The 17,107-nt window shown below is 42.4% G+C and overlaps 1 protein-coding gene across 4 annotated transcripts in view; it reads right to left on the bottom strand.

Annotated features, from left to right (window-relative positions):
• Positions 1–17,107, bottom strand: part of ppargc1a (peroxisome proliferator-activated receptor gamma, coactivator 1 alpha) — a 197,220-nt gene that overhangs the window by 115,366 nt on the left and 64,747 nt on the right. For 3 of the 4 annotated variants that reach the window (XM_061763367.1, XM_061763371.1, XM_061763372.1), the window contains exons 2-3: positions 7,732–7,818; positions 694–741 (exon numbers count right to left, since the gene is read on the bottom strand). In XM_061763367.1, coding sequence (XP_061619351.1) covers positions 694–741; positions 7,732–7,818 — 135 coding nt within the window. The remainder of the gene's footprint in view (positions 1–693; positions 742–7,731; positions 7,819–17,107) is intronic. The other variant, XM_061763369.1, reaches the window with a different exon arrangement.

Here is a 17,107-nt window from a genome sequence, read left to right as displayed (position 1 = left end):
TTTTGAACTGATTGTACATTGAGAAAAATAACACTTCAAACTGATAACGTGTTATCGTACCAGTATAGTACCACCACTGTTACGAATACATCATGCTATTAATGTAGCAGACAGGGGCATCGCATACATTTTATGGATGGGGGGGGGGGGGGGGGGGAGTCTTAGCCCCAAGCTTGACTAGCTTGTCAATTACTGAGGACCCCCCACATACTCGCAGTTCGGCACCTGCAGATTAAAATCTTTCTTCTTTATTTCCCCCCAATTTTTTTCCACTTTTTATCCTTTTTTTTTTGGTTGGTTTACATTTTTTCTCTAATTGGGGGGAACCATCCTCCAAAACATTTATTGGTTCTTTATCCCGGCTTATTCAAGAATTTTCGGTTTAAAAAAAAACAAACTTTTTTTTTTTTTTTTTTTTTAAACAACCAAGTTTTTTAGGGGGGTTTAAGAACATTTTAGGGGGCCCCCCAAAAATAGGCCTAACGACGCCACTGGTAGCAGCCGTGGCCATTATGGGTGATACTTTTGTTGCTTTAAATTAACTTAACCCCTGGTCCACCACTAAAGAGGGTAGTAGTAGTATTAAGTACACAACATGACTTTATTACAAAACCTTAAAATGGATGAAATTCCACCAGGGCGACACAGTTATTGATAGTTCATCCCAAATACGTAAAAAGCAAACTGACTTACCTGAGAAGTGAAGGGAAGGTATTTTTCCATGTCCAGTTCCACCAGCGCCTGACAAGAAGAAGCAGAACCCAGAATTAAAAGCTAATATTCTGTGTTTCTGTGTGATAAATGGTTGAATCGGTTCCTCCGTGCTATCAGCATTGAATTGACATTTGCTTTTACTTTGAGCCCGCGTTAATCCAACACTCGTCTAATTGGAAGGCCAAATAATCGATCAATCAGCTCTCTGAGAGCTAAACGGCCGCAACCCCACCGTGTCTTCAGCGCGGTTAGGGCCGCTGACCGCTTCCGGCGTCATTACAAGAAGCCACGAGCGGAATGCAGCAAATTAGGCGTCGGAAAATGAATCACCGTGAAACTCCAATGAGAGGGATGATGGATGACAGCTGTCCGCCGCTCAAGACACTTTTTACATTTGACTTTCTAATTAATGCGGGGCTCTAATGTGTTTGTTAATTCTGTCAATAGCAATTACGGCTCTTTTGGCCCGTTTTTGCCCGCTTTTATGCTAATGTGCTGTTTTGTATGTGTTGGCACCACAAATGCCAAACAAACGCCGTGAAAAGGGCTTCGGCTCCCGAGCGGAGGTAACGAGGCGGCGGTGCGCGGCCATAGACGCGGCATATGAATTCAAGGCAGCGGCGTGCTGCTGTGTGCGTAAGGAAATTGGCAAAATACTTGGGGGGGGGGGGGTAATGTTCGGGAACCATCATGTTTACAGAGCAAGGCAGATTAAATGATGGTGATCATACTTGGAAGTTAAACAGCATCATAAACGATGCGGGAACATTAGGATTTAATAAAAGGAACTAAGAAAAGTCTGCAACTGAAAATCAATACGACTGATATTGTGGAGTTGGGCTGTTGAGTTTGATTGTGTTATGCTGAGTCATCAAACTTTGCTGCAATGTTTGGCCTACACGCCCTGAAGAAAAACTTATTTGTTTTGCAATCTACAGTAACATTAAGTATACGTGGTTCAAATTCGGGAGCTACCAAGTTTCATGTTGCCAAGTCAAACGGGCTCCGACCTGGAGGCGACTTGACGAAAATGTAAAAATGTTCGGAATCGAGCATCACTCTTCTGTCTTGTAGACTTCAAACTTGGTAGCACTCGGACAAACTCTTTCGGGCAAGATTATCTTTGAAGGTCCCCTGGAAATTAGCCTAAAATGGCTTACTTCAAACTAGAGGTTCAACAATGCATCAATTGATCGATAACTATTACGTTTATAAACGATGAATCGTTTAGAGATTGAGAGATTGTCCAAATCCTCTGATTTTAGCCTCTCAACTGTAAACAGTCTGATTTCTGCATTGCTCCTCAAAGCAGCCTGGTTTTCTTTGCTGTTTTAATCAAAGGAAGATATTTGACAGTCGACATTCAACTTTTGACCCATTCAAAATTTTTGACAGAGACAGCCCTACTTCAAACTAAAATGGCAGACATCCCATGTCTTTCCAGGCATTACATCTTGAGACTTTTGGTGAGTCTACTTCATATAGTCATCTTGCTAAAGAAGTTGTGCATTGCAAGAAACACGGTCACAGGATGTAGTTGATAAATTGTCTGTGGTGTCCTTGGATAAACTTTTCTAATAAGGTTGCAGTGTTTCGAGCGGCATCAAGAAACTTTGCCAAGTCAGCGCTCCAAGCCCAAGGAGGTATTTAACTTGACACCGTCCCATCCCGGCTTCTTGTTTAATATCCCGCCTTTTGTCAGTTTGTTCAAGACCAAAAGATGCAAATAATGTTGGGAACCAAGGGACGCTTATTCAAACGTGTTTGCCTAAAACATTTTCCAAAACCAAAACATTTGGGACTTTTTGCACGAGATCCATATTCATGACCAAAGGTTTATTTATACTCGAAAACATGAGCGCAGGACGACGTGAAAACCGACAGAAACGCAATTTTGGGATCTGTTTTAAGCCAGCCCGGTGTGGAAGATGAGTTGTTGAAGTTAAGGAAGCACGAGGGAAAAGCCAGCAGTACCTTGCAGACACACTACATTACTTTTTCATCAGCACATGCACTCCCGTATGCTTCGGTCCACGGGGGGTGCGTATTGAATCACAAGCGTGGCCTTGGGTTCCTTCCCTTTTGCACTCTCATATATTGCGTACCCAAGTAATGTGGGGATGCATGGTAAACTCATATAATGCACACAAACACACACACACACACACTGAGCAGAAATATAGAAGTAAACATTGGAGGAGAGTTGTGCATGTGTCACAGAGAAAACAAACAATAGCCTTAACCCAGCTTAAGAGGTGTCCTGGCTGGCCTGCTAATGTTATGCACTAGCGCAATAGAGGATGCGACGACGAGAATGCCTGGGAATATTCTCATTCATCCAGGTCATTTCACCCTCAGGGGCATCGAATCCATCGCAACTGGACTGTTCTGGTTGTCTTCGATGATGTTTTGTCTCTCATCCGAGCAGGCTTCTTCAGTTCATAGACCTAGTGCGGACTAGTTAGAACTAGCCTGAGTCGGTGTGATTTCAAAATACTTACGAGAAACTACAGCACTTTAAAATTACTGAAAGCTCTTTCCCCACTTGCAGTTTAGAAGTTAGGCACTTGAGACCCGAATGTACATCAGCTTTACGCTAACTTCGGCACAAATACACAAGTACTGTACTCATGTTCAATAATGTGCAAAATTGAAATTGAAATCTATGTGGCTTGTCTGGGATGAGTGGAATAGCCTACAAGCCACACAACGAACCATTTTGCCCACTTAGAAAGGCTGACTGAGGCTAATGCAAGCCAATAGGTTCAAGCACACCTGCCATGCTCGTGAGAATAAGCGCGAGGGGAAATAAATGGATGAATGGTACACACTTTAAGTAAAAAAGTGGCAGTTTCGCAATGTTAATTCTCCAATAAGCTATGTTTACGGGATGTCATTCGTCGCCCTTGTTTTGCCGCATTCCGGCTGGCCGGCGTGCAGTTATATGTCCAAGGTTGGGCATGCCCGTTATTGCCAGGCGAAAGAGAGTTGAGGAATTGTGGCGGGACGGAAGTCAATCAAGACAGGAAGGATGTTCGTTCTCGCGCTTGTCTTCTTTAGTAGGCCATAAAAGCTAACGGCCGCAGAACAGCGCTCACTTCTGAATCGCCCAATTGCCTTTTTTTTGGGAGGGGGTGGGGGGGCGGCTTTTTCCCTCTGCTCCTCAAACAAATTGGCAGCCTGGATGGAGGTGAGGGTCATAAATAAGGAAAACGCTAGTCATGTCACATGCACATGCTTGCATGCGCATGCACTCGCGCTGTCTCGCACTCATGCACAGCTCGAGGCAGTACCCACCCCAGTACTACACCCCCCCCCCCCCCCCTTCCATCACCACCTTACCTAACAGTCTTTTCCTTGCACACACACTTCTTGAGGCACACACTTACTTCAGGTGCGAGGGAGGGGTGCAAAACTTCTAAAAATACAGTCGCTGCCACTGCAGAGGTTAAACAAGCCAAGAGCTGCAGGCAATCATTCAATTTAAAAAAGCACCAGGAAGCCTCGAGGGCCGCGGGCCGGAGCGGGACGCATAAAGAAATTTAACAGCTCAATGTTTTACGGCCCACAAAAATGACTTCTGAGTACAGGAGCAAGGCGGCAGCGCCGTTGGCGCGTGCCTGCCGGAATGCCAGATGAAAACAAACCCAATTGGAGGAGCTATGATCATCTGTACTAAAGTGATTGCACTTGGATGGTCGACGGTTAACACGACCTCCGCACCAAAACTCGCAGATGACACAATTTAACATCATTCATCTGTCTAATCGATGAAAGACACGTACTGGTAATCATTACCAAATGTGGAGAAGTTTGAAGTATAACGCCTGTAATTTGTCTGTCACTACTAGCTGGCGCAATGACAGATTACTGCACATGATCTTTTTTTTGCTCAAGACCGCAGCTCGTGGATTAGGAGAGTTTCATCGAATTTTGCGTCCACATACTTTCGATGGGTGATTATTATTTATTTTTTGTAAATTAAAGCCCCCCCAATAGGCAATTTAGCAAAAAGAAAAAGTGATTTCCATTGGGTCCTTTTGACAATTGTCAAATTTCCTTTCGTCACTAGGTGGCACAATGACATATTCATCTGTATAGTCTACATATATCCGCAATTCATTTTTTAAACGCTGTCTTCTTAAAGATCAGTGCACTTATGTCTTATTTGTGACTATTCTGTACATTGTTATATGTAAGTTCCCCTTGAAAACAAAATTTGAAAGGATTACTCCAAGTAATAAAGAAAGTGTATATATACCTGTGCTGAATTTGGTAGTGATCGGTTGATCGTTGAAAACGATCTGCATACGGTCCGTGTGACAATTGGATGAACTTTTTGAAGACTTTTTCAAGTTGTGCCTCAAATGACTGAAAGTAATCGGTGCCCTTTTATCCAGGCAGAAACACGTGGGGAGAAAACAAAAGTACAAAAATCAGATTTGGGGGGGGGGGGGGCAAGACGAGACAGCTCGTGACAGACGCTAAAACTACACAGCCAGGTTGCCGCAAATCGTGGGGGACAGGCTGAGAAAGGCGGAGAGAGCGAGAGAGAAACGCGAAGGCAATGATCCATACAGGAGAAGACAGGTAGGACGAGCGAGAGACGGACAGGCGGCGAGGATGGGGTGGGGGAGGCGTGGGGGGGGGGGGTGGGGGCAGACAGCTTAGTCGAGCCGAGGACGACACGGTGCGGCTAACCGGCGCGAGCGAGCGACACGGAGGGTGTCACATGCAATGAAAGCAAACGCGCAAGACGAACTGTATTTTTAAAGCCATGAGAGGACAGAAATGGAGTGAGTGAGGATGCGCCGAGGAAACCATTTTTAGACATTTTCCGCATCCAAATAAATTAATATAGTAGTTCCTTGACTTATGGGTCCCAACTTACGAGTTTTGCTAGTTATGAGCTGTCGTTCGTTGATTTTCTTGACTTTGTGATGGAAGCACAAATGTCCTTTAATCAGGTGTGCAAATTATTTTGGGCTGAAAATGCCCAGGATGCCCTTTTCCAAGCTCTTCGAGTTGGTCTTTTTCACCTTGCAGTTAATACAGTCGAATAACAACCACGAAATGGGCAGATACTCGAATAATTAGTAACTTTCTAGGTCACAAACACATGGAAATCTGATCACGTCGTTTTGCAAGCTTTAAGGCCTCTTTATACTCCCGCGCCCGCATTGCATCACGTGACCGATGCATTGGGCTGCGCGGCCCCTATGACGCGCACACGGCACAAATTGTCGCCACACGCAGAATGCCGGACATCATCTCTCGTGATTGGTCCGTTTTAGTCAATGCTGTGATGACGTACTCCGCTTTCCCATTGTTGTTGCTTTGTTCCATGTTCTGGAAAAGATAAAACGGCGACCGGAATTGGCCATAAAATTCAGAGGAAACTCCACCCTGTGGTGTCCTAGCCAATACCAGCCGTAGCGACACCCCCGACTTGGAGGACAACTGCAGCACATTTTCAAAACAGCGCGCGTGGGTTGCGCGAGTATCAAGGCAAACTGCGCGCGGGATAGCCGCAGTGACGTCAGCGCTGTCGCCGCCCGCGCGAGTACAAAGAAACGTTTAAGCCATTGATTGTCTTTTGCATTCAATCGACCAACCGCAGAGATGTCAAATTTAAACGAGGTCACAGACTAATTTTAGCTGATTTGTTCTTTGCATGGGACCTTTAGGTGTTCTGCAAATGTTTTATGAGCGGTTTAATGGTTTGTGAATTATGCTAAGCTGCTAAGCCCCGCCCCGGTAAACGTCAACGAACGTGTCAGTCCTCGTGAGGCTGAAGGACTTTAACAGCTGAGAATAGTCATTCCAGCTGGATTGTGTGATTCTTAAATATATCTTGTGCGGTTTTGTCGCAAGACAATATGGACAGAAGTCCAAGAAAGTGAAAATTCCTAGAAAGTATTGGATAGTCCAAAATGACAACATCAATTATAGATTGATTTGGAACTTTTTTCCCTCCCAAGACAAAGACCTTCACCAAAACATTTTCATTCCCTTTTTGTCCCGTTTTACTCCCATATTGCCTCTTTTCCCAATCGTCAGTCCTCTCGCTTGGCATCATCGACCCCCCCCCCCCCCCCCCCCGCTGGCAGTGGGCCTGAATGTGGGCCCGTGCCCCTCCCTCCCAGCAGGCTTCCGGCTGCCACGTGCCCACATTGTGCGGCGGGCAAATGTGCTCCATTGTGTCCGTGCCCCTCGATGTGGAAGTGGCTCTGAATGCGGGCTCGTTAACCAATCAATAGAGCAGACGTGTCTAAAACCTCGTCCTTGAAATCCCTCTTTGCTTTTGTCCCGTGCATGACAAATGAGTTTGAAGGAGAAGAAAACACCCGTGTGCGCCCCCCCCCCCCCCCCCTGTAATCACGCTAAAAAGCAATTTAACAAACTTGATTAGAGCATTAACAAAACACACAAAAACTGTGGATTCGCCTCGACGGATTTCAGATTGTAATACATGAAAAAGGATGATAAATGTGGAGCATATGCCTGATTGGCAAGTTACGGTTGCACTGGAATCGGGAAATTAGTCTTCCTCTAAAACGCGGCCCAATAGAGTTGTCCATCCCTTTTAACTTATAAAAAGGGCCGTCAGTTCATTCCCCCTGCGTGGCGCCTGAAGTGGGACAGGACCATTTTAATGTTAATTGCATTCGCGCAAAGTGTGTGTGTTTTGAGGTACTTCAGAACCCAACACCGGCGGACATCTTTGAGAAGCTGGACCGCAGCCACGCTTGGCAGGAGTCCGACGGCTGGGCTCAAACGTCCATAGTTGAACCATTAAGTCGGACACACCAAGGGCACTTTGTCGAGTCGCGGCTAGGACTCCCGTCAAATATTAATAATAAGACTATGGGGGAAAAAATTTATTGCCATTGCACAGAACAAACTATGGACTTTTGCAGCTTCTCCTCTACTGACAAAGGCTCGCCACATATTCATCCAGACTGCTCCAGAAAGCCAACCAGTACAGGGTGTACCCCGCCTCCTGCCCGATGATACCTGGGATAGGCTCCAGCACGCCCGCCACCCAAGTGAGGAGAAGCGGCTCAGAAAATGGATGGATGGATGGATGGATGGTCCAGAAAGCTAAAAAAAAAAAGAAAAAAGATCCCTTTGAGCTTGACTTTCAAGTCAGTTATGTCTTTAACACCCATCCTGGCTAAATTAGAATTGGCATTTCTGTCACGATCCTGTGATTCTGTTGGGTGCTTTTTTTTGTTGTTGTTGTTTTTTTCCCCCAGTTGCTTGGTTGTGTGGATGAGCGGAGCCTCCTGCGCGCACCGGTTCGGCATGATCATCAATTATGTTCTTAAGCGCTGGACATACAGGAGTTAGACGCTGGAATTGTGTCTACCTTTTGTCACTGCCCAGTTAGATTGCTTGCTTTATTTCTTCACCACATTTCGTCTCACTACGTTCCTCAGTAGTTTCTGGGTTTCTTTCTTCTAGTCTTCGTTTCTAAGCTTGTCTAGTTTCCAATTTTGTTTCATTGTTTATGTCTCGAGTCCTGTCTTCTAAACTTGTGTAGTTTAGACTTGCCCTGGTTAGATCGTGTCAGTTAGATTATGTGCCATTTTTCTCCACCACATTTGGTCTCACGACTCTCGTTCCTCAGTAGTTTCCGGTTTTCTTCCTTCTACATCTTCGTTTCTACCCTTGTGCAGTTTCGATTTTGTTTCCTTGTTTGTCTGTAGTCCTGTCTACTAAACTTGTGTAATTTAAATTCAAATTCTTTGCTTGAGCTATTTTTGTTTGGTCGTGCGTTTTGATTCTATAAAGTTGAGTTCCTTATTGACCGTTCTTTGTTGAGCTTCTGTTTATCTTTCCTTATTTGCGTAATCTTTATTCGGTTCATATCTTTCTTGGAACGGCGTTGCTCTCCCCATCCACCTTAGTTATTTTGTGCTATTGTTTTCCGCGTGGAAAATTTGTCGGCGTAGTTTTTAGTTTGTTTTTTGTTATTATTGCTCACGTTGCTCCTTGTTTCGATAAATCCTTGTTTATTTGGTCATATTTGAGGTTCTTTGACTTGGGGTCCAACATTCAGTGTGCGCATTCACAACAATTTGAGCAGTCCCAGAGAAGGTCAAATTAAATTCATCTCTATCTCAATCTCCGGAAGATTTTGAAGTGGACACTGGAGCTTGACTCGATTTAAAAACAGCGCCACCATGTGCCCACTTTCATGGCTCCAGGTTGGAGAACTTCACTGGCGCCCACATCTGAGTGACGCCAAATCCTTCAGACATTGTAAAGAAGCGACAGCCCCTGCATGCTGATGCGCCGGCTGACTGATTGCCATCGCCATCGGCGGGTGACAACTCACGACTCGCCAACGCTCCCCCGCGTTTGCGTGAGAGTGAACTCAATAAAGTCGCTTAAATGTTTTGCGTCTGTCTTTCCCACTCAAGTAGTGTTTGATAGAGGAGATTAAGGTGAATCAGGGTGGAGCGCACGAGATCACTGCGGTGTAAAAATCAAAAATTAGAAGCGATGTCTGAATTACTGCCTGGCGCCGAATCAATCCAATCAGCATTTTAACTGGCACAGACGAAGGTTGATGACTTACATTTTCAGAGCAATCAAACTCGTCTCCTGTGATGTGTTTGGACGACGACACGATGGCTCTTTTTCAAAATTTATAAGGGTGCGCGGGTATGACAGTTTGGTAGAACCATTTTATAAAAAAAATCAAAAAAATCTCCAACAGATTCCAAGAAAGACAAAGGAAGTCTCCCATTCTGGTCTTAAGCAGCCATTTTAGCGTCATTTTGGGCATTGCCAAGGGTCCTTCAAAGAAAAAGAAAAACTAATTTTGATCAGACCTGCAGAACCAGTTACAGGTAGCAGTATCAAATTTGGTTGGCATGTTATCATGAGTTGAACCACTAAAAATAAATAAAAAAAGTCTCAAGAAAGAGACAAGAAGTCTGCCATTTTGGTTTGGGGCGGACAAGTTTTCCATCCAAATTTGCACCAGGTACTGTAAATTAGACAATGCAAAATATAGTAAATTACAATTAAAAACTAATGACAAAATAAGTAAACAATACACACAAACTAATGAAGAAAAACTACAATTAAATGAAATTAAAAATGAGAGAAAAATAAAGAAAAATAAATACAAGAGAAAATAATTAGGAAATAAATCCAAAAACTTTTTTTTTTTTTTTTTTACTAATTTCAGTGCAATATTTCTGTTTCTATTATACCCAACTAACATTTCCAAATCATATATGTACCATATTTACAAATGTAAAATGTTATTTTTTTACCATATTGCTATCAAATTTACATCACGTATATCCTTAAATTCAGATGGATCCGTCTCCCAGAGTGAGCAAAAAAAAAATAAAAAATATATACTACTACGGAGAAACGCTCAGTTTCAGAGCACAGAAAAGTGTTGTGAGGCAACCAGGTCGCATCACCGCCTCACCTAAGGCCATTAAACTCGCAAAAGAATAAATTAGAATAATTGCCGACCTGGATGAGAACAGCTGTGCCGAGAACAATGAGACAAATTACAAGGAATTAAACCGCAGGAAGTAGAAGAGACCGTCCTTACGGGCTCGCCGTGTTTATGCAACAAAACGTCCGTGGTGGGATGGCTTCTATTTTTGGCGCGCACATGAGGACAAGTCAGCATGTTTTTTCATTGGTGGAGGGCGTTCTTTATGGCCAGGTGTGTCGTTAATGAGGGGCCACTTTATTGTCGATTTCACTTTAAAATCTGTTAAAGCAGCAGTAAGGAATAGCTCTTTTTTTTAGGGAGGGGGGGGGGGGGGGGGTGGTCCTTCACAATCATTCTTTTTCATGTGCAGCAAAGTCTGTGTAGGAACTTCATACTACTATAAGATTAGTCACAATGAGAAGTGACCTGTCTGGTCCAGCAATATTGTAAATCCCTAAAGTAGATTATCCGGCGTCACATTCCTCCTTATTTTGAACCTGTGTGCAATCCAAATAATTGATCAGGGCTGTTATTTTTAAAGTCCTATTATAACATATTGTTGCTTTAATTTCATGCTGAATTAAAGGAACCATACGGATTATTATTATTTCGTAAACTCCTCCTCAAAAATCATTTTCAGATAAGCTTGGCAGACACCGCAAACAAATAATATTATCAACAACATTAATGTTTTTCTTTTCATGGGCTTTGATATTTTTGGTGTTGGGCTGCGCATTGAACTGAGGAGGGCTAAACTGGCACCAATTTGTCAAGAGCTGTCTGCTTGTTGTTTCGGCTGCGCCGTGCCCCCCACCCCCAATGATGGCGCGGTGATTACTGGACATTGGGCCGTGCGGTGCCAGTCAAAAGACGTTATCGGCCCTCATGAGACATTACTCTTTAAAGACGTGTGTACGTATGTGTGCTATAAAGGTAGCACCAACGATACGTGAAAGACAACAAAATGAAATACAAATAAAACTGCTACAAAGTTTTTAAATGAGGACAAACAAAATGTTGTGAATGTTTAGAACTAATTAACAAACCTAAAGCGAAAACTCAGTTTGATAAAATAAAGAGAGAGGCCAGTGAGGAAAAAAGAAAAAAAGAAAAAAAAGAAAAGGAGAATAACTACTTCAGAAAAAAATTAAACAATAAATTGTAAATGATAAAAAAGGAGAATAATAAACCCTAAACCAAAACCAAAATACAAAAAAAATTAATTATGAAATAAAACTAAAATTAAATCGAGACATAAAAACTATTGATCGAATAAAAAAAAATATTTAAAAAAAAATACAAATGGGGGAAAAACAGCAAAGAAAAAAAGTCTAATCTTATGAATAACATAAGATGAACAATAGCAATAACATTACAAAAAGTAATGAGACTTTTACAAGGAAAAAACAGAAAAAAAAATTAAATCAAAGCTTACAGATGAATAATAAAAAAAAGATTTAATGCATTTACAAATTAATTGAATAACAAACAAAACAACATACAACAACAAACTATTGAGGAAAAAAAAAGCCACATTTTATTAAATCCATCCATATTTTATAAAAGATACATGTGTTATTTTTACATTTTGCAATGTTTCTTTTTCACCACATTGTACATGGACTCAACAGTTGGAAAATGCTGTTCCTTTCACAGATTCCATTTTCTATCAAGGAATTGATTTATCGGACATGTTGCGGTTTTCTGCCATTTTACAGTCTAGGAGACTAATTCAGGCAAATGAAGTTTGGGCAGCCTTGGGGGCAGGCGGGCGTTCACGTGGCGCAGCGACATGTAAACAACAGCGCGTACTGTACCGTATATCAAATTCCTGCTGGTAATTTTCCGTCCCTCGCCGCCATTCTGCATACGATTATTGATTCCATTAAGTGAAACCCTTCAATAGCGCCGTATTTGCATTTATATTCTTCTGTGTTCGGGGGGGGGGGGGGGGGAATAGAATGATGGAGAGAGGAGGTTTTGATAAGGCTGCCGTCGTTCATTTCACTTCCCTTATCAGGCCTGACTCAATGAATTGGATGCAAATTAAGAGCCATCAGTTATGCTCGCATGTGAAACAAGGAGATTTGCAGAGTCAAAAGAGAGCCGGACAAGCGTCTTCAACTCCTGACTATGCCATATTGTTTGTCTTCTCCCTAATAATAAGAATTTAAAAAAAATAAACAATTCATGCATTTAAATATGCTCCTTAGTCTGCATCAGTACGAGGCAAGCAAACAAAACGCGCGTTTGTTTGCTTAACATATGAATGGACACTTTATTTGTGGAAGTACACCAATCACTTGAGGTCCATTAAATTCCATTTAGGTCTGATAAATCCTCAAGTAGCACAAAGACAGAAGGGGGGGGGGGGCGAGACTGCGGGAGTGTGTGTCCACTTGTCATCGAGGCGAAACATAACAATGCAGGATCATGGAGTGCTGCTTTAACCTCTTTGCTGCCATCATGCCAGGAAAATTTGCTAACAGACGTACCAAACGCTTCAGCACCACTGACAGCTCCTGCAAGAACGCAAATTCTTCGAACAGGTCAACTGGTTAACTTGTTGACTGGCAGTCGTTTTCAAAGCAGAGCCCCCATATTGCGAGCTGTTTAAGACACATTTTGATAATCCAACCAAAAGAAAGCATAGATTCACTTCTTTCACCCGAGAAGGTGCTTCTGGATCTTTCTGTTCTTTAGTAAATCAGCAGTAGAACATGAGTTGGTTTCACCCAAAACAGCAGTTTCCGAACAAAACGCGAAGAAAAATTTGCTTATTGCGAAAAGAAACGTCAAGCAGAACAGTGACTTTGACTCTCAATGTAACGACAAAAACAAGAATGAGAACAGCAATGTGACAAATTATTCCCGAAATAACTGTGTAAAAACGCTACCTCTGGTTGGAATGGCCACTTAAATTTGAATAAAATGCAGCAAAAAAATTGTGAAAATCAGATAATGGGTTCTGGAGAAATTAAGGTTTTTGTATGATATTGCTTCTAGAAAATCTCATCCCAAAAAACGCCTGAAAATTACAGTAAAACAGTATAACTTGATTATTTTTCATCATGTGTACTCGACCTTTTCGCTTCGTCTGCTATTCGGGAAGCCCTTCTCCGACTGGCTGACAAGTTTTAGTTAAAAACACCCACCAATAAACTGGAACGGGCCAAAATTCCGAGGGCTGGAACATTACTGGTGCGAAGCACAGTAGAATACGTCAGTCATCAATTGTTTTTCTGGGGGTTTTTTTGGGGGTGAATTCATGTTTTGTTTTAGAAACTCGGGCTGAACGTCAGTGGCTTTTTTTACATGACGCTCCTCATTCACTCCATCTTTCTCACGATCACGACATTCACTTCCGATTACCCAAGGCGAAAGATCCTCTTTATGCTATTCATATCCAGTCTGTTGGAGTGTGACGTGCCTAAACATAATCAACTTCCAACATGCTGCAATTTCCTTTCCTCATAACTGATGGGAAAAAAAAAAAAAAGAAATGTGCCGCCTAATCTTTATCTTCTACTCAAAAGCTGTGCTGATGTCAAATCCAAAGCGATGCATCGCCGCCATCTACAGGCGTCTGTTTGTTACTACAGTTTTGTACAAGCTTGGATTTCACAGACAAGCTGGGCGAGACCCTCTTCCACATTGAAAAACATACTTAACGAATATGTTCGTCAGTGGCAGTGAACGGTTGAATTCCGGTTGTTGAATAGAACTGGCAGTGAATGAGTTAAAACGCACTTCATCCAACATTGTGCTGCGACATACTGTACATACCGCATTGTCACTTTAGAAGCATAAACACTCAGCCAAACTAGACAGCTGACACATAAGATTTCTTTTTAGTGAGATAAGAGCTAAATCACTTCCCAAAACTGTCCCCCTGTATGTCATGTGATCATTGTTTGTGCCTGAGCCAATCACACACTGACCCGATACGCCGCATAAAGCTGCCTCCGACTTTGGCTCGGCAAAAGTGTTTGCGGCGAATGGCGGGGCGCTGATTAATGCGCCGATTATCTGCTCCATAAATAGACGACGGCGCGCTCTGTTTTGTATTTTATGTCGCCGCCTTTTACGGCCGCAATAACCGTCGCCGGGGCTGTATTTCACAGCCGCTCGCTCGCTCGGGCCGCCAAACTCGTCCCCTCGCTCTCGTGCAAATTGCCGTCGCTCTTCCTTTCGGGCCCGACTTCATTTTTGATGACGGTTGAGAGCGTGGCCTTAAATACCCTTCAGGGGAAGTAGTGCGAATACAAGAGGGAGGGGGGGGGGGCAAATTGGCCTAACCAATATCACAGGTCAGCGACTCAAGCCAAACTGGATGGTGAAGGAGCCCCCAAAAACCTCTTCCCACACGTCGGTCAGAAAGCTTGGCGCGATTCCGCGATCCAAATCTACTTGTCACCTTGGGGCGCTCATCCTCGCCTGAACTGCCTCCCGCATTAGTGTGTGGAAAAAACAACATGAGCCAAAACACGTAAATTGGCACCACCGTTATTCCTTATCATCGCATTCGTGTCCCACACTCTCTTAGTTCGGCTTCGGAATATGACTTGGAAATGACGACAATACAAGATTACGGATGAGCTGCTTGAGTGGTCAGTAATACTGGTGGACCAGCCAGGACACAAAATGACTGAAAGAAAATCCTAAAAAAACAAAACAGTAAATTCATTTTTTTTTTTTTTTTTTTTTTAAATCCTTTAAACGTAGAAGGAATAAAATGTACATCGTGAAGAGTACTACTGAGTATTACTGCATGTTTAACACGAGTATGGTAGAGATTAATAATAGTCTGGGGAAGATAAGAGTCTGGGAAGGTTCATACAACTTTAAAATATGTACAAATAATAAAAAAATGATCATGACTCTGCGGATTTCACCTATTGCAGGGGTGGGCCAGAACCTAACCCCCGTGCTAAACGAGGGATTGCGGTACATACACGTGCAGCAAAGCCTCTCCTTGACTTCCGCTAACAACCCGGGCTAAATTTCGCTGCTCCCCCTGATATACAAAGCCTTCTCGAAATCAATTACTACTTTCCTTTTTAGTCATGGCTTTGGCACCATCTTGTGACATCATAAGGTGTTACAGAAAACAAAATGAAAAAATAAGTGAGGGGTTCTAGAGAAAAAACGCAAATTAATTTTATTATAGTCAGGTTTTTTTTGTCTTGTTTTGATTAATATGTATTGTTTAACATTAACATTTTCTGTGTGGTTTCCTTTGTGTACGTCCATGAAGGGCACCAAAATAATGGATCATACAGCTTTTGGGTACCCTTTCCGTCAGGAGGGTACCAACAACTGCACACTGGGGAAAATGTGCGATTAATTAAAATAATAGAGAACACAATAAATTAGCTGTACGAAAAGAGCAATGGTCATAAGGGGTAATCCCTCATTCACCTCCTTGACACTTAGTGCAGGATGCAAGCAAGGACTATTGCTACTCTAACCCAGAAAAGGCGGCAGGGCGGGTGGGCAGGCAGGCGGCGAGATTGGCTCTGGCGGAAAGCAGGTCACACATACATCAGAGAGCAACAGAGCGCGTTGCCTGTTACAGCTTAATATCCACACAAGGCGTACCGCGGCCACGGCGGCGAGGGAGCGGGAGGAAAGCTTGACAGGGGGGAAACAGAGGAGCTCACACCGCGGGCGGGCGAAAGAGAAAGAGAGAGAGAGCGAGAGAGAGAGAGAGAGAGAGAGGGAGAGAGAGAGAGGAGGGAAAATTAGACGGAAAATTGAGAGGGAGGAGTGAAGAAAGGAAATGAAACGAGGGGGTTTGGGCAAAAGAGTTCTTGAAAGAGTTGACAACATGGGCAAGGGAAGGCCTGGGCAAAAAACAAACAAAAAAGTCATCAAAAATGCTGTGGACTTTGTATGACCTTTCACCCCAGCTTCCTCCAACAAATATTAGGCGGAAAGTTATTAAAACGCTTAAGAAGTCATTTAAATCTAACTCATTTGTCCCATAGGACCAAAATTGAAAAAACTGCTGTAAAAATATTATTACGTTGGACAGGGAGCATTATATCAGCAGTGTGGGGAAAATTATTTTGGAAATGTAGTTGGTTACAATTACAAGTTACCCCGTTCAAAAACCTTACTAGCAGTATAACTTTTAAAATTACTTTCTTGCAGTAATGTAAATAATTACATTTGATTACATTTTGATTACCGTAATTTCCCGTGTACAATGCGCATTCATGTATAATATGCACCCCCAAAGTTGACCTCAAAATTCTGGAAAACCCTTCTACCCATGTATAATGCATTTTTACAATGCATGATTTTGCTTCTACCCATTTGATCAAAATATGAAGTATTATCTGTAGTTTGTTAATTTTTTCAAAGAATTGTTCTGAACTTAAGCATTTTATTAGAACACATAATTTCTTATTATTTACTTGCTCTTATTTTGAAATTCACAGCCCTACTTTTATTTAGTAAACACACAGTTGTGCACATATGTTTGATTACCCAGGCAGAATTTGTAAGATGTGTACAAATCCTTAAAGAAAACATGAAGGGCCAGGCGATACACATTTAATTTTATTTTAATGGGATTCAAAGTAAACTGTTAAACATTTCAGAAAAGCATCATCATTCAACGAAACATAACCATAAATAAATTAATGATGGTTGTTGTTCAGTCATCAGTCGTACTTAAAAAACAATATTTCACAAATTCTGCCAGGGTATGTAAACTTATGAGCATAACTGTACATATTATGCAGTCATATGTACCCCTGTCATATTGGAATGAAAGTGTAGGCCACACATTTTTCATAACCTCTAGGTGGTGGTGGCATATTAGAATTAAAGTGTACATCTTTTTCATAACCTGTAGATGGCAGCATACATTTATAAAACGTCAGGTTTTTTTTTTTTTTTTCCATTTTCCCC

The sequence above is a fragment of the Phyllopteryx taeniolatus genome, chromosome 23 (genome assembly GCF_024500385.1).
Source record: "Phyllopteryx taeniolatus isolate TA_2022b chromosome 23, UOR_Ptae_1.2, whole genome shotgun sequence".
Lineage (NCBI taxonomy): Eukaryota > Metazoa > Chordata > Actinopteri > Syngnathiformes > Syngnathidae > Phyllopteryx > Phyllopteryx taeniolatus.
Note: the sequence above shows the minus strand (reverse complement) of the source record. Positions and strands in the feature narration are given on the sequence as shown.